The sequence below is a fragment of the Alligator mississippiensis genome, chromosome 4, assembly GCF_030867095.1.
Source record: "Alligator mississippiensis isolate rAllMis1 chromosome 4, rAllMis1, whole genome shotgun sequence".
NCBI classification, from domain to species: Eukaryota; Metazoa; Chordata; order Crocodylia; family Alligatoridae; genus Alligator; species Alligator mississippiensis.
In genome coordinates this window covers 99,554,252-99,578,630 of record NC_081827.1, presented here as the reverse complement: position 1 = coordinate 99,578,630, position 24,379 = coordinate 99,554,252, and the positions used below count along the sequence as shown (strand labels likewise).

General features: G+C 44.3%; 2 protein-coding genes and 1 long non-coding RNA gene across 3 annotated transcripts in view; 1 reads left to right on the top strand and 2 right to left on the bottom strand.

Moving 5' to 3' along the window:
* Positions 1-1,768: 1,768 nt before the first annotated feature.
* Positions 1,769-12,050, top strand: KDELR3 (KDEL endoplasmic reticulum protein retention receptor 3). Its single transcript, XM_006258947.4, has 5 exons — positions 1,769-2,318; positions 4,707-4,807; positions 5,557-5,715; positions 6,913-7,165; positions 11,101-12,050. The coding sequence occupies exons 1-5, from the start codon at positions 2,228-2,230 to the stop codon at positions 11,139-11,141; spliced, it is 645 nt and encodes a 214-aa protein (XP_006259009.1). The 5' UTR covers positions 1,769-2,227; the 3' UTR covers positions 11,142-12,050.
* Positions 4,534-5,635, bottom strand: LOC109283647 (uncharacterized). Its single transcript, XR_002090898.2, has 2 exons — positions 5,549-5,635; positions 4,534-4,866 (listed from the first exon to the last, which is right to left on the bottom strand). It is a non-coding gene; the product is annotated as an uncharacterized LOC109283647 (long non-coding RNA).
* Positions 12,048-24,379, bottom strand: part of DDX17 (DEAD-box helicase 17) — a 29,971-nt gene continuing 17,639 nt past the window's right edge. The window contains exons 7-13 of the mRNA XM_006258946.4: positions 23,143-23,303; positions 22,883-23,055; positions 22,431-22,541; positions 21,708-21,769; positions 20,431-20,490; positions 15,944-16,180; positions 12,048-15,297 (exon numbers count right to left, since the gene is read on the bottom strand). Coding sequence (XP_006259008.1) covers positions 14,750-15,297; positions 15,944-16,180; positions 20,431-20,490; positions 21,708-21,769; positions 22,431-22,541; positions 22,883-23,055; positions 23,143-23,303 — 1,352 coding nt within the window. The 3' untranslated portion in view covers positions 12,048-14,749. The remainder of the gene's footprint in view (positions 15,298-15,943; positions 16,181-20,430; positions 20,491-21,707; positions 21,770-22,430; positions 22,542-22,882; positions 23,056-23,142; positions 23,304-24,379) is intronic.

The window sequence follows — 24,379 nt, the reverse complement described above, 5'->3', positions numbered from 1 at the left end:
CTTGGTACCTTCACTGGGCAATGAGTGAGAGGGCAACAAGAGAGATTCCAGGCAAAAACGGCTGCTATGAGAAGTTTCTCTCAAGCTTATCTGAAAAGAACAGGCATAGCTGCTGAGACAGTTTGCATGCACTGCTCGGGTGCCCCATTAACGGACAGCACTTTATGCTTCAACGTAGGACAGGTTACTGAAAGCTCTAGCAGAAGTAGCCAGAATGCACAGCCTCCATCTATCGCCACAGCCAAGGGATCTATCCACATTGAACATGCAGCCTCCTGAAACAGCTGAGACTAACGCTGAGGTGGGTAGATGCTGCTGGAGATTTTCTACCACATCTTTCTCAATGACTTTTCTTTGGGAAGAAGAATGCAAATCCAAGCAGTATTTTCAGAGATGCCTGGTGCTATGTGTTTGTTCCTTCAGCCAAAGAAGGTTGTTATGTGCTTCAGGGCAGCCACCAAGCCTTTCCCAGAGTGATTTCACAGGTCATCTCTGAAAACAGTGGGGTCCAATATTCTGTTGCTCAACAGTGGATAAAAAGTTAAGTCACCTATTATGATGCCATCTAGGGACTGGTGGGTCTCATTGCTTCCTTGTGATTCCTTCCTTCACCCAGTCTTCCCACTGCCCTGCTGATTCACTCTTTCACAAAAGACAATATGGTTGTATCATGCCCCTCTGTACCTATTTGTGTCTTTCAAAGCTGGGAAAAGAAGATCAGAGAGCAAGGCTGAGAAATGCAGAAAAGTAGCAGTGCTGCGGATCTCACTCTGGAGAACGAAGGTTGGGGGCTCAGCTCACAACTCTTACAGTGCAGCTGCTTAGCTTAGGGAAAGGAAAACAATTCTCCAGGTTGGGCAGGTTGGTGGCACGCCTTTCTCCCAGGAGAAGGGAAAACTGGGACTGTCTGAATGTAGGAGGGGAAGTTATGTAGGTGAGGGAACCGTTGGGTTACATAGGGAAAAGGGGTTATTATATTATATGGGAGAGATGGGTGCTTAAGAGGGCGGTGAGAGCTGTTAAGTCATAGAGGGGACCTGACGATTTCCTCATTGATAACTCCCTTAGGCACCCATGGAGGATTTCTTGGCTACTCAGAAGGTAAGAGCACCTGACAATCTCTTCCTTTGCTAATTTATGGCCATCTCACTCTTTTCTGGATGATGCAATGAAAAGGAAGGGAAAGGGAACCCTGGCCTAGCAGATGCATGAAAGGCATCAGGAAATGAGGAAATGATCAGGGGATTATAGAGAGAGGCAGCAATAAATAATTACAGCAACCTGTCATGGATGCTAATGTTGTCCTGTCCCAGTCACTCTCCCTACACCAGCTGAGGAAACAAAACTGAGCAAGGCAAAATGCAGGGTGTTTCAGGGCCCCTTCTCTGAGAGCAACCTCTGCTAGACTGGGGAAGAGTTCGCCAAGGAACGTGGTGCAAACTCCACCTCTGGAGTCACTGAACATAGGTCTGAACAAAGCCACAGGGAATACAATGCAGGGAGGCAAACTTGCACAGCTCAGACCAAGACAGGCAGCTGAGGTGACTGAACCAGACTTTTTGTCTCTAAAGGGTCCACTTCTGACGCTGCCAGCACTGTGATCCCTCATCCTGACAAAGTTTGATTATTTCCATCTGTCTTTTCCCCTTTAAGGATATTTTCTGTTGTAATTTGAGAAGACCAAAGGGGGAAAAAAAGGCAAATAGCTCAGTTATTCCCGCCTCCTCCTCTTCCCTCCCTCACCCTCCCCATCCAGACAGGAGCCACGTCACCCATTGCCTGTAGTGGAATAGCTAAAGCGAGCTTGGACTAGGGCTTTCTGGGGGATAAGACCCTACTTTGGACTGGAATAGATCTTCCTGGGAGGGGAGGGAGGGCAGAGATTCCCTTTAGGAACTGCAGGGAGAGAAGAGGCTAGGTAGGAAGCGGGTTTGATAAAATAGACATTAAATATAGCAGGAGGAAGGAAGCACATCCTGGGAGAGAGAGCTGTGCTGGATAAAGTTTTAGCACTAGGCAAGAGAGTTATACTTCATCTCTGCCAGAAGACAGAAAAGAGACCTCAGACTTTGAGAGAAAGAAGGTTTAATTAGGAGGCAGAGTCAGGGGCAAAGAAAGATCCACTGTGGTTTTAACAAGTGAAAGAGAAAATTGGTTAGGAGAAAGCAGGGCAGTCCCCCAGCCTTCCCTGACATTCAGAATTAAACTTTGACAAGTTTTTGGGACAATGAATGTCTTCCGGATCCTGGGAGACATCTCCCATTTGCTGGCTATCATCATATTACTGGTCAAGATCTGGAAATCTAAGTCCTGTGCTGGTGAGTCTTCCCCACTTCCCCACCCCACCCGCAGTCTTTTTTTTAGTGTACTTGGGAAGGAGAGTCCCAGTTGGCACCCTTGGTCTCAAGAGCCATTGAGGGAAATACTCTGTGGAGATTTGGGGGCCTTGGAGAGACATTGCTGCTACCAGGGCTGATAGCAATCTGTTCAAACTTTGCCTGACCATTCCTTTACTGGGTTCCTGAAAAGAATTAAATGCAGCCCTCTCCTCTTTTCTTCTCCCTCTCTCCCTGACTGGAATCTCTCTGCTCTTTCCCCACCATTCCCCTTCTCTGCTGATGCACCTTATTTTATTGGTGGGTGGGTCTCCCTTAGGAGCTTTCCACTCTTAGCAGACCTAACTCAACCCAGCATTATTTCCTGGGGCAGACCCAGACACAGGTATGGGCAAACCAGGCGGCTGCCCAGGGCCTAGACAGAAAGGGGGCCTGAAAATGAAAAAAAAAAATTTACAATTGCATAACAAAATTTTAATAGTGCACATATACCTATACCTAATCCTGTGTTTTTATTTCCACAAATTTGGTTTATATGTATATATGGGTTTTTTTTCCCCATTGCCCGATTATTATCATCATTATCTCTGGTGAGGGGGGGCCCAATACTTAAAGTTCACCCTGGGCTGCCAGGAGTCCAGGTACAGCACTGTTCTGGGGAGGTGGGAAGGGTGGTGGAAAAGGAAGGGATGTGTGTGGAAGAAAGGTGTAGCAATGTGGCAAAACATATTTACTCTTAGCACAGGTGCTTAACTTGGTGATAGCACTAGCTGAATTGTGGAGGAGCTGGGTGTGTGTGCAGGCCTTTCTTCTCTTCTCTGCCTATTAGGCTGTAGAAACATTTCCAGGCAAGAGAGAGAGAGAGAGAGAGAGAGAGAGAGAGAGGCATTGTCGCTAAAGGGCGGCTCAATTCCAGAAGGGTAACACTGCAGGCAGCTGATAACTTCCCCTCCCACTACACCTCCCTACTGCTTGAGTTTGTTTGTTGACCAGACAAGAGAGAGGAAGCTGTAACAATGTTCTGCATCTTCCACCTCAGCATCTGAAAGCACTTTGCAAGCCTTAATTTAGCCTCAGCACCCCGTGAGGTGCTTTTTACCCTCATTTCACAGATGAGGAAACTGGGGGCCTGGTGAGGCATGATACACAGAAACGGTTTGCTCCAGGGAGATGAGTTGAATCAGGAATAGAACTCAGAACTAATGTCCATTCCCACATGCCAAGTGCTAAGCTATGCAAGCTACGGAAAGGTCCCCCCTGCCCCTGCCAAGCTGCTCTCTGCAAGAAAACATGATTGCTTATTTGCAGAGGGGTTATTTTTAGAGTTTATGCTTTAATTTTCTAATAGACTTTAGGACTGCTGAGATTAAATGAATTTAAAGCCCTGCAAACTGGTGCCTTATCATCACCAGCATTTCAAAGCAGGGTCATCATAGGCAGAAAGAAAGTGGGTTTCCCTCCATTCCACCCTCTTCATCAGCCTCTTTCAAATTGGATACCAAGCTCACTCCCCGTTTGTGGGCTGCTCTGTGATCTCTCTGGTGAGGGAGGTGCCACATCATCATTGCCAAAAAGACATTGGGAGAAAGAGGAACAGCAATTTGGGGCAGACAGGGCCTAAATTGGCCACAAAAAGTGAATTTCCTTGTCACTATAGGGGTGTTCCCTCCAAGTCAAGCCTGCTGCTGTGCATGCCGGGCCTGCAGGCACCAAGGCTGTCATATAGCAAGGTTTACAAATGTCCAGTACACTCAGTACAATCAGACAAATAGGTTTAAAGATACAGGCTCTGTCACTCCTCCCCTCATCTGCCATCCCTACACATTTTTTCTCCAGTGGTACTATGCACTTTAGTCCCCAGGCTACTTTGCTCTAGCAATGATCTACCTCCAGTTCAGGAAAGACACATGTCAGAGTGAAGTGATCAGTTACTGGATCAGACTGGGCTTAGCTGGAGATGTGTTCCATCCCATCAGTTTTAGAATGATTTCACTCAGAAAATGAAGATGCGTGTCTGTCAGAAGATTAACGGCAACAGATATTTTTCATCCAAATCAATTCTACATGTGCTTAGTGAACTAATTTTGATTGTGTATACAAGCAATATCCCAAGAGCCACTAGGGCACTAGGTAAGAGTCCCATTTATTCTCCCAAAACTGCTGTTGTCCCACTTTACACTCAAAAAGTAGTACCAGCTTAGGATTTTGAAGGATTTATTTTGTCCTGGAGCCAGTTCTTCGCTGGAGAAGGTATCCTTCCAGCAAGAGGATAGGGTGGGTGCACAAGGAGTGGAATTTCAATGGTGATGATGCAGAGGATGAGCTTTGAATACCTTTTCTCTCACGTCTGTCATCTCCCCTGCCACGCAGGTATCTCCGGGAAGAGCCAGATCCTTTTTGCTCTTGTCTTCACAACCCGTTATCTTGACCTATTCACCACCTTCATCTCAATTTACAACACCGTCATGAAGGTAAGGTTGTGTCAGGAATGCCACTGCAAGTGACTGCTTTAGCTCCTTTGTGGAGTTACCTGACAGGAATAAAGGAGAGATTTTTATTGAATCAGTGCTTCCATTTTTGGGAGAAGGGGGTGATTCCATCTTCTTTACCTCCACTTTCTACAAGGCTCCAAAGTTACACTGGACTACCATTTACACCAAGAGGGCCCAGCTAAGGTTCCCTTGGAGACCCTGGTCTCCCACTGACCAGACACACTAAGGAACAGCCTGCTCACCACAAGGGCTGAGCAAGTTGCTTCTATAGTATTGCTAGTACCACTGAGACCAGGAGCAGAAGAGTGGGACTCAAGCCTGGATGGTAAAAGTATTAACACCTCGAGCCACCAGGCCAGCACCTCCTGTAGGGCTTTATTTAGCTAGAACAAACCTGGATCTCCTACACACCAGTACCAAGCAATAACCCCTTGAGTCACTGGCTCAGCCACTGCAACACCTCTAGCACCAGGAGGGAGAAGAGATCGTCATGGAATCCATCCAAGGTCTTCAACAAGCTGGTGCAGAACCATAATCCCTAGCACCTTGCCTCCAACCAGCATCAGCACTGCCTTAAAAGCAGGTCTTGACAGCAGGTGTTACTGTTAGCACTACCTTAAAAGCAGGTCATGATGGAGGTGAGCATGCAGCAAGTCAGTTCCCCATGAAGTGGGGAAGGCACAATGGAATATGAGAAAAATATTTTGTTCCTCTGCCTACCTCCACAGGTCATTTTTCTGCTGTGTGCCTATATCACCGTGTACATGATCTATGGAAAGTTCCGTAAAACATCTGACAGCGAGAACGACTCCTTCCGTCTGGAATTCCTCTTGGTCCCCGTCACAGGCCTGTCGTTCCTGGAGAACCACAGCTTCACTGCTTTGGAGGTATGGAAAACAAAAAGGTGGAGGGGCAGGGGAGGGAGGGAGGGGAGAGGATTAGATAGTGCCCACTTGGTGGAGGCTTAATATCCTCAAAAGAGGATGGAAGAAAAGTTCTTAAAGCAAACCTTGTGAAGGAGAGGCCCAGATGGGCAGCTTTTGAAGGTAGATGCTTGTCTCTACTTCACAAAGAGCAGGGTAGGCTTCTGCTGACTTACGTCAATCTTCACTCAGAATGGCTACACCTGTAGGTTTGTGCAGCACAGCTCCAGCTGCATCCATAACCTTCTGTCCAGAGGGCACTAATGGGGATACCAGTCCATCCCAACACCGACAGTGGTTTATTGACCACAGTCAACCACTTCTAGTCCCAAGGAATTGGAACAGCAGCTGCACTTGCTTTCAGCAGGACTTGTTTTATTAGCCAGAAGACCTGTAAAGACAGTTGCAGCTTTTTTTTATGTAAATTCTTCCCTTTCCCATCCCAAACAGAAGTCTAACCGACTCAGAACCATTGCCAGGGGCACAGGGCCACAGCCTACATGCACCCTCCTAAGTACCATCACCCTCCTCCTGCCCCTTTCCATCCCACTGCTTGTTTCATGCCCCTGCTAGATCTAGTCTTAAGATAGGATGCAGGTGCCTATGGGCAAGGATGGTTCATACAACAGCCCACATAAAGAGCTGCAATTTCTGAATGAAAATGTTGAAGGCTCCTGGAAATTAATGCTATTCTTCTAAACCTGGAGTGTCAAACTCATCTGGCCCCATAGGCAAGAGAAAGGTCACTGGATTTGGTCTGTAGGCTGAACTGAGTCCAACTCTCTGCGCAGTGCCCGGTCTAGCCTGTGCACCACAAGCACCAGCCCTGGGGCTTGCTGGACACAGCGCGTGGGCTGGACCCAGTTCTGCAGACAGCACCAGGGATCCATATGAGGCACTGCATGCAGCCCATGCTCTGGAGCCCCTGTGCCATGGGTAGCGCTGGATCCAGCTTGCGTTCACAGGCAGCACATACCATGTGCCAGCCCCAATTGCCATGTGTACACAGTGCCAGGGCCAGAGCCTGTGCATGGGATTGGTTCAATAACCCATAGGTCGTATTATAAAGCATCATGGGCCCAATCCAGCCTGTGGGCCAGATCCAGCCTGAAGGCCATATATTTGACACCTCTATTCTAAACCATTTGTCTTTTCTCATAGATCCTCTGGACCTTCTCCATCTACCTGGAATCAGTTGCTATCCTTCCACAGCTCTTCATGATCAGTAAGACAGGAGAGGCAGAGACCATTACAACTCACTACCTCTTCTTTCTGGGTCTCTACCGTGCTCTCTACATCGCAAATTGGATCTGGCGCTACCACACTGAGAACTTCTACGACCAGATCGCTGTGGTTTCTGGGGTGGTACAAACCATCTTCTACTGTGATTTCTTCTATCTTTATGTCACCAAAGGTAGGTAGGGAGCAGAGAGAGGGAGGGTGGGACCTGGAAGAGAGGTATAATCTACTCAGCAACAAAAATAGTCTATGGGAGGGAGGGGTACATGTGATTTTTTTTTATTTTTTTTTTTTAACAGACCTTAGAACAAGTTATGTTGTAGCAGGTTGTATGGGTCTTTACCCTTCTGCATAGCTGCAACTCAAACAGCTATTATGATGCATAAAAACACTGGAGAGAAAGTTACGGTTGTAAAGTCAGACAAGGTTCCCTGGGTGAATTTGATATCTTTTATTAGACTAACCCAAATAGTTGGAGAATAGTTATTAAGCAAGCTTTCGGGTTCAAAAACCCTTTGTCAGGCTAAGGAAGTTTCAGCAGTTGGTGTGCTCTCTTCCTGGATGGAATGAAAAGTAAATAAGCCAGAGGCTGGGCTGGGGAGTCAGTTGCTTATGGCTTCTTTACTTTTCATTCCATCCAGGAAGAGCACACACCAACTGCTGCAGCTTCCTTAGCCTGACGAAGGGTTTTTGAACCCGAAAGCTTGCTTAATAACTATTCTCCAACTATTTGGGTTAGTCTAATAAAAGATATCAAATTCACCCAGGAAACCTTGTCTGCCTATGTCCTTAGACCAACACAGCTACAACCTAAACCCCTGCAAGGTTGTAAAATCAAGCATTCAGGTTCAGAAATTCCAGAAGTGCTGCTGTCTGCGCAGCCCAGCCTGCTGGCGTAAAAGCATTACATGAACACAAGCTATTTTTTTCCACTGGTCCCTTCATCATTCTATGCACAGGAGGAATAGTGCTCACCAAGCAGCTGTTTGCTATTTTATCTTCCTCATTCAGTATGGGGCCCCAAGCTTTTACTGCATACTATGTAAATCCCATTCTAAATACAGAGTTAATGCCCTCATGGGTTTTTCTGTGGCTCTTATCCAAGGGCTCCACAGCCATTATCAACACCTCTACAAGGTAGGGATTTTCTTAATTTCAAATGTAGGGAAAATGAAATTTAGAAATGAAAGCCAAAATTGTCAAAACTGCCTACTGATTTCACATTCACACTTTAACATGCCCCTGGCCTAATTTTTTAAAAGAAACACTTCATTTTTAGTGTTTCATATGTTCAGAGAACAGCCAATGCTGCTGTGGATGCTTGGGGGCATTAGCTGTATTTGGTTATAGCTATGGGTACTTGGTATTTCTGCAAATCAAACCCCAGGGTCACAGGCTGGGCAGAAAGTAAGGAACACAATTAGCCAAAAATCACTGAAAAGCATAGTTTAAGTGACTTGCTTTGCCCCTCATAGGAATTCTCTGGCAGAATGTAATCCAATTTTCCAGGTGTTACTTAACTACACGTATCTCAAGACCCTCTTTTCTCTTGCTTTCCCCAGCCTCATTCACCACACTTTCCACATTCTGCAAGAGGCACAGGATTTTACAGCCTCTTCCAGAATACCATCCTGAATCACATATAAAAGCAGGTCCACCCTCAGGCAAGAGTGCAAGGGGAAAACTCATATAAAAGCTATTGTAGTGCACATTGTATAGGCACTGGCAATTAGGACATTACTTAACTTTTGAGTCTTTGAATTTGCAACCTTAAAAATGTTTGGGTTTGTTGTTAGTTTTGTTTATTAATGTTTGTAATTTCATAGGCTTTGAAAATAGCCAACTGAAAAAAAAAAAAATCATATGATCCTCAGCATCAGCCATTGGCTTGAAACTATTAAGTCCACAGCACAGGCTTCTGCTGCTGTAGCTAAGGAAGTAATCTGATAGCAACAGCAACATATCATCCTCTGTGCAGACCAGCCACTAGAGGGGATAGCAGATACTTTGCCAGTGACTTGTGCAGCTACACAGCAATACAGGCTGGAGCAGTGGTGTTTGTGATTCAGAAGTGACAGATTTGCTCCTAGACTCTGGAGAGAAACATGCCCAGTGGCTTTAGATCCTTTCCTCTCTTGTCACTCACAGCCTGTCTATTCCACACTACAACCCATCTCTGCTTCTCCCCCCTTTCGTCCCCAACTCTCTACTCAAGAATTCCCCTCCCCCCCTCACCTCTGCAAACTAATCAAATTTTCTCTTTCCATGGTACCTAACCAGCAGCAGGGGCACCATTAGTAGCATATGGAAGTGTCATTTCAGCTCCTGTTCCCCAGGAGGGGGAAATGGCCCCAGGCTTGCAGGAAAAACCATGCTCAGGTCCTGCAGCCTGGAGCCAGAGCACACATGTCTTTGAATTGCAACTGCTGAACATGGCTCTACTTGGGGTGCTGACAAGTAATGTTTTATCACACAATCAGCCCCTTGAAAGCACTCTAAATCTGCAGAGTGCTTTAAAAAAAAGTGCCTGATCACACAACAAATTAACCATCATATAAATGAGGGTTCAGATGAAGGCACTCCAAAGCATCTTCATTAACTTCTGTCAGTCTGTGTAGGAGTCTGTAAGATTGGAGGGGAAGGAAGCTGTGAGCTGGGGTTTGTGCGGCCTGTGCTGGAGGGGGAAGCAGGTGGATTGGCAGCCCCTCACCCAGGCAGGGAGCTCCAATCCACCTCCCCCCCTCCCCCCCACAGGCTGGTCAAACTCCAGCCCACAGCTCCTTCTCCCTTCCCTTCTCCCCCTCCCATCCTGCAGACAGCACTGGGGGACGGAGCCCTCTGGGAGAGAGGCTGCAGACTAACAGCCTCTCTGCCTCTACCAAACAGCAAAAAAAGGGGGGGGGAGCACTAAGTCATGGCACTTTCTGTAAAGCGCTACTAGTTACAGTGGGGAGCTAAATGTCTCGCAGCACCCTTTGAGAATACAGACTCCAAGTTCCAGGGACTCAATACAGCCAATTTTAGGCAGACTTTCATACAACAATGCCACTACCACATACACACCAAATTCCAAGCCCCAAAAAATCCATGGAAATGCTATACTTTTTCAAGGAAGTTGCACTGTATAATTTTAAACGTGCATTTTCCCTTAATCTTACTCTCAAACAGTCAATTAAATGACACTTCACAAGGTGTCAGCCTGAGGGGGATGCACAAGCAATTTCAGTTTGAAGAATTAAACTTCAGAAAGTGTTTAAGACCCTGAAAACAGGGTCTTCTAATGGAAAAATAAGTGAAGCAACTTTAATGTGTCACTACCAGTTCTCTTTAGAATGTATGCTATCATAACATTGCTGGCCACTAGAAGACAACCAAGTGAGGCCAATGTTGTTGAATCCAGATTTAAAAAATACCCACAATACAAAGTTTGTGTTATAAATTTACAGAAGCATTCATTTGTGTAAACATTAAGAAGTTATTCTCCATCTATATAAAATGTCTGAGCTGCTGTCAGGTTTGACTAGAGCCTACACACTGCATGGCTGAATGCAATTCTGAAGAAATTAGGGATTTAAGAGCCTACACATGACTGTGAATCACTATCCAAGTCTGGATAATTCACAAACTCTCCTGGTTCATGAGTTAATCTGAAGTTTATAAAGCCTCTTTCCCCAAAAGCAGTTTTGCAGTTGCTGGCTCCAACCAAAACAGTTGAATAGGAATGATTCCCTCTTCGCAAACTCATCAGTTTTGCACATATAAACACACTAAACCTATGCACTGCTTTCTCAAGCCATTTCAAGCAGTACCAAAGTTCTTGGTAATACAGCTTGGCACTTCCACTCCGATCCTCTTAGCTGATGTTAGGTTTGCTCTCCTGGCCTTTCTAGCAAGCAGAACAAGTTGACAAGAACATGCATATACCAGAACATTTTAAAATAACCATCTAATTTCTAGCAACCTTCTGCCACCATTTCTTGTCACTCCCTGTAGTTCTGCAAGCTGCCAACCTTAACAGTTATCTTGGACCTTAAGTGGCAGGGTGTGGGGACTTGCAGAAGTGAGCAAGTTGCCCCAACATCCATTCATTCTCTTTTCTTCTTTGTACAGTCCTGAAGGGAAAGAAGCTAAGTCTTCCAATGCCAGTCTGAAGACACTGCCATTATGCATGAAGCTCCTGCAGATGCAGCATCAGGATGACAGCTATTCTTTTCTGCCCCTTATTGGATTTAAAAACAAACAAACAAACAAAAAAACCACACACAAAAAAAAAAAAAGGCTCAGCTACAAATCTCCATCCAGTATCAGGAAAACAAGAGGCTTGGATAGCAAAGATTTTATTTTCTTCATGATTTTCCTCTCAAATGTTTTTTTGAGGGTTTGTTTTTTTGTTTGTTTTGGGTTGGTTTTTTTGCTTAAGTGAATTTATGCTGATAAATGGTACTGGCTATTGACTAAGTCCTCTCTTCTCACAGTAGGTGTAGCAGTGCAAGCTCTCTCCCTTCCAGCTCCTATTTTCAAAGTCTGAATTAAGGGATCACCTCAAAGGATGAGGCAAGATTTGTCTTCACATCCATTCAGTATTCTTTGTTTAAAGACTGCCAACAGGAATGCAGTTGGGTGACATAGGGGTGTTTGCTAACAACTAAACAAAGAATACCAATCTATTTCACAGCTGGTCCTGGGCAACAAGTGATAGATTGACTTTACAATTAATACCATATAAATAGATATGAACTGGCAACCCAAGAGGTGGGAGTCACCAGTTCTCATGTTACCTAAGGCCTATAATATTAAGGGAATCTCTTGGTTTCAAACTCCAAGGATGACCACTGAGGACCTTTCAGTACTGGAAGTACTCAAACATTCCTCTCCGTTCAGTGTCTTCCAATGATAATAAGTTTCTGATGTTTTACAGAGAGTAAGCATTTTTTATCAAGTTATACTAGCTTACTGACAAGTGCTACCCTAGACTGCATCTTTTATACAAATTGGGGAGGGAATGGAAAATGGGGGCGAAGACAGTTTGCACTGTGTAAATAAAGACAAGTTCAAAATTTTATTGACAACAGTGTTTTTATTTATACCTACAAAAGAAAACAAGATGGTATCAAAAGGACAATTTACAAACTTAGAAGAGTAACATAGCTCTTAGTATCCTGTGTCTGAACACCACAGATCTATGAATCTCTCAATTCAAGTCTTCGTTAATACAACAGGAATGTGTTCAGAGACCAGCAAGGGTGTGAAACAGAGCACTGATCCCACACAAAAGCCACTTAGCCTTCTGTTGTCGAGAGAAGTCCACACAGTACATTGTTTCAGGAAGTGGGAGGGGAGGAGAGATGCCCAACTCATTTGACACTCCCACAAACATTTACAGATTGAAAACAATGCCAACTATAGTAGACAATAATGTTGTCACAAGGGCTCTTTAGCTGGTACATGGAACAGAGCAATAAGCACCAGGTGGGACAGGGGGCAGCAGCACGTGCCACTGTGTATAAAACAATCAGGTTAGCACTCAAGGTTGGCCATGAGACTCTGGACTGCAGTTGACCTCAAGTTACGTTAAAACACTGCAAGATTTAGCATAATTGTTTTACACCTGCGCAAGTCCCTGAAGGAAGTGAAAGCTATAGCAGACCACAAGGCAGTCCTGGCAGTCCGGAGAGCCTTTTAAAGCCAGGTGAGCAGTACATCCCATCCCCAAGTCCCTCCATGCCCATAGATACATTTCTGCATCTAACTCACAAATGAAAAAATAGCTCCACACTTGCTAGTGGGGGAGGCAAAAGACAGACCAGTCAGTGCTTGAACAATGAAGAATTCCTTTCTGGCCTTCATTTTAAGACAAGCGCCAAATTTCTTTGCCAAACCAGTAATTTTATTTTTTTTTAAATAACAACCTTGGTTTATTTTAAGGAAATCAGAAGATGGGTTGAGGGGGACTTATGAGGTCTAACAGTCCACTCCACACTCTCCCCTCGGATTGTGCCAATAACCTACCTGTACGCTCCACACAAACAAATTACTAGTTCCCCCCAATTATACTGGGGGGGGGGGAGGGGGCAGAGAAGGGGGAAGCACAAGGGGGAGCAGGGGAGAAGAAAAAAAAAAAAAAGAAGAGGGGAAGGAAGGGAGGGAAGCAAGGGGAAGGACTAAGAAAAAGGTTTTCTTTATAAAAGCAAGCTCTTTCCCTGGACTATACAAATTCCTCTGCCACAAGAGGGTTGGTCTGCCTTTGTTTGTCCATCCTGAACAACTGCAACAAGACAAAAAAGCACTAACTCTTGTGTGCCCTGCAAATCAGGACATGTATCTGATGTTCCACAATGTTATTCAAAACACAAGAGCAGCCAACTCATGATCTACTATATTCCTCAACTGTCTGCTAACGGAAGTTACACAGTCGACGACACTTTGCTACTAAAGGGAAAACCCTCAAACCTACCTTAGCCTGTAGAATAAACAGGATTGAATTAAAATATTTATAAAAGTTCCACTCTTCTCTACCATTTTCTAGAATGCTACCTACCTGCAAGAGCTGAGCTCAAAGGTTCTGCTGGACTAGGGAAATGCACTCAAAAGCCAAGACAAGCACTGATCAGACCAGTAATGAAGGAAATGCAGCTTCAGAATCAGAACATCCTAACCAGCTCTCCCCATCTTACAAGGGGATTTTCCAGCTAGTCCCCACCCCTATCTCCCTTAAGCTTTAAGTGAGAAAACCCTAACGTCACTCAGCACAGCAGCACTCTGCACCTGCCTCATGGCCAGAGGTGTCTTGGGACATACAGGCAAGACAGGCTGATCATCTTGATTCTTATCAGTATTTCTGTCATCTGATAAGCTCTTCCTTCAGTTAACCCAGCAACAGGAATATGGGGGCAGAGACTGATATAAGAGGTCTATAACCAATTTAATCCCTGCAATGTAATCAACATAAGGAAATAACTTCTTCAATGAGTTTTTGGTTTCTGACACTTGGGACTTTACTCTCCAGACCCTACCACATGCTGCCAGTATCAGTGAAGCTACTTCAGGCACTACAGAAACACGAATCAGAACATGGAGTTCACACTTAACCCACAGAGCAATTCAGAATGCCTCCAAGCTGAGCCAAACAAGCAGTCTTCCTGCAGAAATCCACCCAAACCAGGGTAAAAGCATCATAATTCAGCTGTTTTAAAAATGAAAAGGTGAAACCCTCCCAAGGGGAGGGAAAGAGCACTGTTTCCTTGAATTTACATTAAAGGTAGTACTTTTGGCTCCCCAAAAATTCTCCACCTCTTGATACCTCCTGAAATGAAATGAGCACATTATAGCACAGAGGCTTCCTCCCAGTTAGAGTGTGTTTTCATACGCAAGCCTCAGACACCAAGAAGATTGGGCTGGGACTTATCTGCCTTTTACCCATATTCTTCAGAGGGGTGAAAAAACTGAAAAGAAAAATTGTCTCAATTTCTTCAACATGCAAGACAAAAAAATTAAAATAATAAAAAAAAAAATCAATTTTCCAGTCAACTGTATATAGATTTTTTTTTTTTTTTTTTTTTTTTAAAGAAAAGAAAAGAAAAAAGACAACAGCAAGATCAGTCATGTGGACCAGGGGTCATGTTTTGGTGGGCAGGAGGATTGCAGATAGTGAATTCTAAATCTAACCTGCATGGGATAAACACCACAATGGGAGAAAGAAAGAAAGAAAAGGTTCCTTTAAATGTAAGAAGTTTACACTGGTCACCTGCAGTGAGCAGTCTCATTTGCGTGTAGGAGGAGGGGGTGGGGGAGGTGGCGGATACTGGTAGGTGGCAGTCTGTCCCATGTAGCCTATCATGTTAGTGCCTGGAGGCTGAGGAAACTGTTGTGACATGAGAGGCTGAGGCTGCTGGCCTGACCGACCTATCCCTGCATATTGCTGTTGAGTTGAGCTTTGTGAGGTTCTCCCGGCAGCAGCAGCAACGGCAGCAGCAGCAGCTGTAGTGGTGGCGCTATAGCCACTAGCAGCACTGTATTCTGCAGTGCCATAACCACTTGTGCCATAGGCGGCAGCAGCTGCTCCATAGCTCCCTTGGGTGTAGCCATACTGGCTCTGGGCTGCCCCAAATGCAGAATTTGGGCTTCCATAGGCACTACCATAGGTCTTGTTTGCTCCATTGGTGTAACTGTCACTACGTTCACGGTCTCTGAAGCTGCCAGAGTCTCTCCGGCCTTCTTTTACTCCCCGGAGCCTCCGGTCACACTCCTCCTGGTACATCAAATTAGGGTTGTTGGAGGAACTGGTGGTACGGTAACGAGACCGACCTCCTGTGGGTGGAAATGAAGTTCAGTGCTGTGCTTAACTCGGTTACAAAAGGTCTCCAAAATCCTGTTTTTTTTACACAAACTGCTCTCCCACCCACCTATACCATTCCACAACAGGGCCAGAAGTCACGGCACAAAATTCTTTACCAAGTCATTATTCCTACACAAGTTTGTCTATGGCTCCCTTTTTCTTCATTGAAGCTCAAATTCTGTACCCTGGACTACCTTATAAATAGAGCAAAACAGGAAAGAAAAAGAAACACAGAAGAAATACAGCACTGACTTGAAATTCACTGGGCCAAAAGTTTGTTTCCTTGCAGACTAGAAGCTAAAACTCTCTGGAAAAAGGCCAAGTGTAACACACTGCTACCTAGAATTCTGCTAGGCAAGAAACAGGAGGACAGTGCTGCTGGAGACTCTCATCAGGAAAAATAATCTGAAATTAAAGCACTGAATCTCCTTCAGTTGGTTAAATGGACTCTAGAATGAATGTATGCTCAAGATTAGCAATACATATTTTATATTCAGCCTATCTGTAGAAGAGTAAAATGGCAGGAGTTTGACATTGATTTATTCTGCTCAGGTTCTTTCCAACTTCCCTCCATGCTGTGGGACCTATTCTTTCTACACCCTTTCAACATCCATTTACCTCCACCACCTCCTCCTCCTCTGTGGTCCACAAGCTGCATCAGTTTTGGATTGATGGCCTGGTTAGCTTCCTCCAACACTTTGATCAGCTCCCTGGCTTGTTTCAGGTTCCCTGGTGTGAAGAATGTGTAGGCAGTACCCTTGTTGGTGCTACGGGCAGTACGGCCAATTCGGTGCACATAATCCTCAGAGCTGTTTGGATAGTCGTAGTTTATCACAAACTTTACGTCTTCCACATCTTGTGAGTTTCCCAGTTGGCGAAGCACAGTGAAGGGGTGGGGTTGAGGAAGGGAAGAAGAAGAGAAGGACGTGCCAACGAAAGGTGGGGAGCACGAATGCAGGTGACAGTAATAAGAAGAAAAAAGTCAAAGTTAGTAATTGCATGTAATAAAGATAAGACAGACTCATCCCAAAAGAGTATATAGTCTGAATGCTAGACATGCTTGAGCAGAGAAAAATGCCCTGAAAACTGATTGCAAATCTTAAAGCATGTTTCCCTCCATTCAAATCTATCCTCCACTTACTGAATCCTCTTATCACGAGGGGTTCTTGCACACTGCCAGTTTTGAAACGGCAAACTGAATTTCACTCTTTCTGTAACAAGATTAGCTGCAGCAAGTGAAACGCCACCTCTGTTGTGGACTCAGCAAGTTAGAGTGGAGGAGGGAGAGATCTGCCATAGCGAGACTTTTACTCTGTTGGGAGAAGTCCAGGAAAGACTAACAGTAATTAACTCACTTACCTTCAAATTAAACACAAGGGAATTAAAAATCTGTCTTAATTTTACTTTACAGAGTTTTTAAATTTTACTTTATACTGCATAATCTCTACAAAACTCAGCAACACTTTCCCTTCTCTTGACATTTAAGCAATTCCTGACATGAAATAGTATTCACATTCTGCCAATTTAAAAAAAAAAAAAAAAAAATGCAGACCACAACTAAAACTTCTTAACCTGCCTTCTTAGTTATTATAACACATTGCACTAACATTTCACCAGCTTACTCCTGACAAACTTAGGGGTTTTGATAATCTCCCACTTCAGTCTAACATTTAAAGCTTTTAGATATTCTGCTTAAGTGCTCAAAATTGCAAGTTGTACTATACACAAAAATGCTCTTAAACCTTAGCAGAGATTAAAATCTTGCTTTTCCAACAATAAATTTTTCCTTAAGTGTATGGGACAAACTAAGTAAATGTTAGTGTAATGCTTTAATTAAAATATCTTTAGTAACATACGCAATATTAAAAGAAGCACAGTATCACAGTAAGAGTCCTAACAGCTCACAAAAAAAAAATCTGCATTTTAAGAAGAATATTTAGAAAATATCCAAGATAAAACACAGATTTTTGTGATGTTGTTGTTCTTGTTAAAAGAGAGAAACATTCTCTGTTTTTTACCAGACCGATGCACACTCCCTCCTCCTGTGGGAAACCGCTGCAGCCGATCCCGTCTCTTTGCCTTTTATTTTTGGCGGCCTCCTTTCGAAAACTCCGCCTTCTGACACGGGACCACTGGAGCGCGGGGAGCATGCATCAAGGGTCCATGGCAGCGAGAAGTCCCCACACACGCTCGCTCTGTGAACTGGCTTAGACGCTTCTCTGTTGCCCCATTTGGTTGTGAAGCGCCGGAGAACCTGGGTTCAGGTAAAAGTTTCAGGTCCTCCAACGCTTTCTGTGCCCCACCAGGGGTTAATATGGGCAATTGTCAAAAAAATGAAGGTACAAAAAAATGACATCCAAAGGGTCAGACTGCATCTATTGCCCAGACTGCATCAATTTCAAAGAGGGGCTAAGGGGTGAAAATAAAAATGAGTGTCGTGTCAAGGGGGACTTTATGTCTGTTTCTTATTACAGCAAGGGTGGGAGGGGGGCTCCTCAGTCTTTGCTGACTCCCAAGTCCTGAATCACACCAAAAAAAAGGAAGTGAAAAGGCAGATTTCACAGGGGGCTGCGCGAGTCTCCAGCTAGGGTCCTTGGCACAAAGATTTTTTTGAAAGGGGAAAATATAAGTTAAGAGATAGGTAAATATGAGACATCTTCACAGCCAGGGTTTAACTAGAGTCTGACAAGCAGCAGGCTATATGATCCTTTTCCAATCCCATTCTGTACATCCATTAGCAGCAGAGAGTGGATTACCACAGGGGTTACAAGAAAGTGCTTTCCTGAAAGAAAGCACGGGGAACTGTAGCTAACAGCATAGATGCTAATGACTTGGTTTGATTTGAGGGGGGTGGAGATGGGATGGGAAGGAGAAGTAAAAGGCAGGAAGTGTCTTCCAGACTACGTGGGGTCCTGTGTATGCACATAAGTGGCTGAAGAAAGACCAGAGCAAGTTCTTTCCAGTCTGCCATGCTCCAATGTATTTGTGAACAGTCACAATTTTCCTGCACTTTTAGAAGATAGTGTAGCAGGATCAAGAACTGAAACTGTAACAGCTATTTGGACAGCTGCTCAGGCAGGGCCCTTTGTTAGACCACCAAACCACTTTACAGAACAGACCAAGTCTCTGATCATTACTTGGGCGGGAAATAACTAGCAAACATGCTGTCTATGGAGCTGCTTCGACCATCAATGTAGATATGCCCCCGACCCTGCACTGAGAATGATCTGCAGCTGATATCAAAGCTTCTGTTAAAGAAAACAAAACAAAACAAATTCAATGTTTTTACTTTAGCAGAGTGAAGTGTAACCAAAAAAGTAATTAAAAAAAAAAAAAAAAAAAAAAAAAAATCAGTGCAGAGGGAGGACATCTCCTTCAGGGAATCATTACAAAGAGATTATGGGACTCAGAACTTACCTGGAAGGAGTTTTTTTATGAAAACCTCGTTCCATTGGGAAGAAGGAAAGCCCTGGTGACTCAGCCAAAAAGCGCGCACCCCTGTTTTATGTTATTTAGGTAGAGCCTTCACTTTCCAGGATCTTGGAGGAAGTCGTCCAGGAGTTTGCCACTTCAGTGACTTTAAAGCAGCAAACTCAGGGCCCCAATATGAGCAGAGATGTTCAGTAACAAGAAACAGACTCTGGTACCCTTCCCCCACAGCTTGAAGTGGGTGAGGAGCAGTGGGGAAACTGTTTTCTGAGGTGGTAACCAATTGAGTAGTTTTGGGAGAGCATTTTTTGGGGTGGGGGGGGAAAGATGGGGGGTTCTGTTTTAAATGTCTAGGCAAGATGCACAAAGAAGCTACCAGCACATAGCAAGCCTGTTTAAAAAACAAAAAAAATGCTGCTACAGAAAGCAGCTCTTAAAAAAAAATAAAATAAAAAAAAAAAAAAATAAAAAAAAAAAAAATTGTGTTTCAGGCCTCAGTCCCTTCTCCCAACAGGCCCAAGCTCTAACTGCACAGGTCCAGACATGACCCTAGAGGGCAGAGACTGAAGTCCATCCAATCACCTCTCAGAGGAAGTGTTGGACAATTTTTTTGGTGGGGAGGGGAAGAAGGGGTGAAGGTTATGTGAATAAAAGCTACCAAGACTAATATTGGTACGTCCACACTTAAATGGCACTGAGATGCACAGCACACAGCCACCCTTTAAGCATATGAAAAAATGGAGGGGGTTACATAATTTACACTCTTCAGTAATCTGAAAACTTTTTTCAGTACTACTGGATTGATTATACTCATAAAGCTTTTTACATAAAGTCTGCCATAATGAATCAGACTACTCTGGCATCAACTCTAGTATACCTCATGAGTTTGGAGAGTGTAAAACTGAAGAACTGCTTTAAAAGTATTTCTAAATTTATACATTTGCCAAATGCAAGGGAAAACGAATGTTTAAGCATCTTTCATGTTACAAATATGCTCATTAAAAAGGGGGTGTTTTAGCTCATGCATCCAGACATTTCATTTCCATATCAATGAAATAAAACTATGGAATTCTGATCCCATGCGTGCTTGGCTAGGATATGTAGTAAAAGGCTCAATATCACTTCAGTGGTCCTGCCTAGGAGGAACACAGAATAAGAATGGCTAAATGCATAAACAAAAAGTCTGGAGCAGTGCTTTCCCAGACGAGAGCGTCTATGATGGGCACATTGTGTCTATGTAGAGAACTGCCTACACATGAGCAATATGTTGAAAATAAAGAATGATCTGATGTTGAACTGCTCTCCCATATATGTTTTCTCTAGTGCATCTTTCTCAAACCCCCCATAAATTGGGAGCAATCCAGCCCTACTATCCAGCCACAAAAAACTGGATTTGGGAAGGAGGTGGGTGTGGTGAAAAGATTGGGTTGCATAATTGGACGTCTCTTCTCCCTCTTGGCGATCGATTAGTCATGCCTAGGCCTTGCTGCAGACCAAAGCCTGTTCATTAGGAGCAGGAAGAGACTTTGAATATGAAAGAAAAAAAAAAGATTAACGTTAAAAAAGGCATTTCACATGTGGGGGAAAATCACGCTTTGAATTTAAGAAAATACATGTTTCAGTCCAAAGAAGAAAAAATATGGAGCAGCAGGCAAGAGAAGCCTGTTTGTACAAACCTAGACCACGGGATGCAACATCTGTAGCAATGAGGATGGGAGCCTTTCCAGAACGGAATTCTGCAAGGTAAGAGTCCACTATGAAGTAAGATTAAGAGTCACACGAAGATAAATCCATAGACTCTAGCAAGAAGTGCCATCTTTCCAAAACCCAAAATTTGGCTAAGTTTTTGACAGGAAAAACATAATCCACAAGACTGCATGGAATTTGTCACATCTTTTCTGAAGGTTTCTACTTCATTTCCCATGAAAAAGGCTTCAGTACCGAAGTGATCAAATACAAAAGCCGAGTTGGTTAGAATAAACTAGATATGGGGTTGGCAACCCCCTGCACATGTGTTGAGCAACAGCATGGCACGAGGCCATTTTGCTTAGCATGCCACAGCTGGCCTGGGTGCTGGGCAGCTGCCACCAGCCACAGAGCCTGGACTGCTCACAGCAGGTAGCAGGGAGGCTGCAAGCCCTGCTGCAAGCAGCCTGGGCTTCATGGCAGGCAGCCAGGAACCAGTGCACCAGGGTCTGGAGCCTCAGCCCGGATCCATGGCCAGCAGTGACTGCATGTGCACCTCAGGGTGCATGGCGGGGAAGGGGTCTCAGGCAGCACAGCCCCAGCCCCTTCCCCATTGTGAGTCCCGAGGCATGTGTGCAGCTGCCACCATGGAGCGGGGCCATTTCTCTGGACCCAGGTGCAGCTATCTGCAACCTGCCCGCCACCTGCTGCAAGCAGCCCAGACTGTGTGGCTGGTGACCCAAGATGCACGTGTAGCTGCCACACAGCAGGGATGGGGCCGGGGCAGCACAGCACCAGGCCCCTTCCTTGCCATGTTCTGAGGCACATGCACAGCCACTAACAGTAACAAGCAGAGCCAGGGCTCTAGTCCCCGGTGCAGCCACTTGCAGGCTCGCAGCTGTTTGCTGCAATGAGCCCAGGCTCCGTGGCAGGCAGCAGGAGCCTGCCCAGAGCCCAGGCTACTTGCAATAGGCAGCAGCAAGTCTGTAAGTGGCTGCACCAGGGTCCAGAGCCCCAGTCCACCTTGCTGCCAGCAGTGGCCGCACACGTGCTTCCGGGAGCATGGTGGGGAAGGGGCCATGGCTGTGCTGCCTCAACAAGGTCCAGGCCCCTTGCGACTCCCTCGCCATCCGCCCCAGCACGCTAACATCTTCCAAGTCCAGGTTGTGGGGGGTTTTTGGCGCTCGGCCCAAAAATGCTGCTGACCCCTGAACTATACTAAGATGTGCAATAGTTCCAAATGCCCACTTCCCAAACTTGGACTTACCATTAAGCACCCAATCTCTTTCTGGCTGACTCTTGTCTCCATGGATACACATAGCTGGCCAACTGTCAAGTGAGAGATGCGCATGATTTTAGACAGCAAATGCATATACTAGATATAAAACACGAAATTTTATTGTTTAGAGGGAAGTGGGCATGTATTAAAAGCATTCCAAGCACCACACACTGCATTCCTTCCCTCTTCCTTTTCTTTTCTCTAGAAAGTAAACTTGTTGAGAAGGCTCCAACTCCATACAATTTGGGAGAATCTGGCAAGTTTTGGGTCACTTCAGAATTAGCTTTTAATGTAACAATATCAGTTTTATTGACAGGGCTCTTTTACACTATTAGTCCTAACTGGATGCTGTACTGCACATGGAAGATGCTGTCCCAAATCCAGACCAACATACTACCCTTTCTGAGCCAGCGTTTCATAGATTCATAGATTGCAAGGGGCTGGAAGGGACCTCACAAGATCATCAGGTCCAGCCCCCCTACACTAGGCAGGAACAACTGTGGTCAGGTGACCCTAGCGAGGAGACTGGACAGTCTCCTCTTGAAGATTTCCAGGATAGGTGATATGACAGAACCTTTCTGGAATCTCAATACTAATCTGGCTAAGGAACTGAAGGAACAGATCACTAAGTCTAGTAATAAACTCCCCCAGTGAGTGCCATTTTGAGTTTCTCCATGAGAATTAAGAACTAAGATGCAAGAAAATAGTTACCCATCTCTACGCATTCTTCGAGTGAGGTCATCACATCTTCTCTTGGTCTCCACAAAGATTATAGTCTTGTTTTCTTTCTCTGCCATGATTTCTTCCATCAACTGTATTAGTCTAAAAGAGAAGAAAGAGCTATGATGTATGAACAGTAATAAAAAAGTAAGTTTGCAGCTTATTGAAAGAATTCATATAATAAACTACTATTTAAAAAAACTGATTCAGTACCAATTATGCAGAATTAAATTATTGTAGTTTTTCCAATAACATTGTTAAGTACTATATAAGCAATTGTGTGATTATGGGGCTAAACTGTTTAAATTCTGGAGGTTAAATAAGTGACACAGACGCTGGTTAATTGCTCTGAACCAATTATTTTTAAGACATATTTCTGTACAATAAAGATTTTATATTCCCAGCCCTGCAGGAAGATTAGAATAGTAGAACAATGCCCATACTTGTGGTCCTTTTCACTCTCCATGCATACATCCACTATCTGCAGGATGTTGTGGTTGGCACTCAGTTCCAGATTGCCCACATTTATCTGAACATATTCTCGCAGAAAATCTTCGGCAAGCTGACGCACTTCCTTTGGCCAGGTAGCACTCCACATCAGAGTCTGTCTGTCAGGCTAAGAGAAAAAAAATAAAAGGATGTTATTTGGACATCATATTTTGAAAAGAAATTTGAAGAAAATGGTACTTCAAAGATGTCACACCCTTATCTGGTCAACAATTTTACGAATCTGAGGTTCAAAGCCCATGTCCAACATTCTGTCTGCTTCATCCAACACTAAGTAGGTACATCGACGAAGGTTGGTTTTTCCTGCTTCCAGGAAGTCAATCAAGCGGCCAGGTGTGGCAATGCAGATCTCAACACCTTCAAATACACAACAAGGGGAAGAAGTAAGAGGTAAAATATTGAACATGTAATGAAGCACTATCAAAATAAATAATCATCAAGAACAACTTCATTAAAAAGTCATCTGCTCTCAGATGGCAAAACTGAGTCACTACTTTTTCACTAGCAATCCTAGATATCCCCTAATAAATAGTTGCATTACCCATTCCAAATTACTGTTATGGTACTAGAACCTTGAATACAGTAGTCCAGGAAATGAACACCTACTGTCAGAAAGCAGGGGAAGACAGATGGTTTAAGGACTCAACCACAGCAGAGAGGGTAAAAAAACAAAACAAAACAAAAAACCACACCTTAAACTTCTAGCTGAGCTCCACCCTGTGCATCTGACTGCTACATATAAAGAGTTCTATATCAAAAGAGGGAAAGCATGGATAAATAATGAATTTATACTAGTTGGAGACCACATCGGTACACATACCCCGATCTTCAGTAACTACTGTGTGTACACACAACTTTGTGGCAAGTGGACCCTAAATCACAATGACTTTGTTCCATTTCATTCAGGAGTAAGTTTTCCCAGTTTCCACTTAGCAAGATAGCAGCGGACACTTGAAAGATACCACAGAACAGCTAGAAGTCTTCTTTGACCTTATTCGTCTGTCCGTACCCTAAGAAGTTAGACAAAGTATGAGCTAAACTGCCAAGAGCACAGGAAGCCATATTTCTACTCAACAGCTACTAGGTAAGTCAAAGCTTTCACTTTCTTAGCTGGCTCAAGATAAGGAAAAGAATATTGCTTCAGTTAGGCAATTACTGTGCGACTACCTGCTACTGTAAGAGATGGCATACAAATCTGGATAGAATGGTGATTCTTATGTTCCTTCCACCAATTTCTAGTTGAGTCTCACAGCTGAACTTGAGAGGCATAGTTGTACCCACATAAAAGCAGCATATAAACAGGAGAAGAAAAGATTCTCTAACATACTCCATATCCAACAGCTTGAGTAAGGTATTCCCTTCTTTCCAAAAGCTGCCAGCAGCTGCCTGAATCTGCTAGTTTGGGGCCCTAAACTGAATTCTTAGGGCAGCTT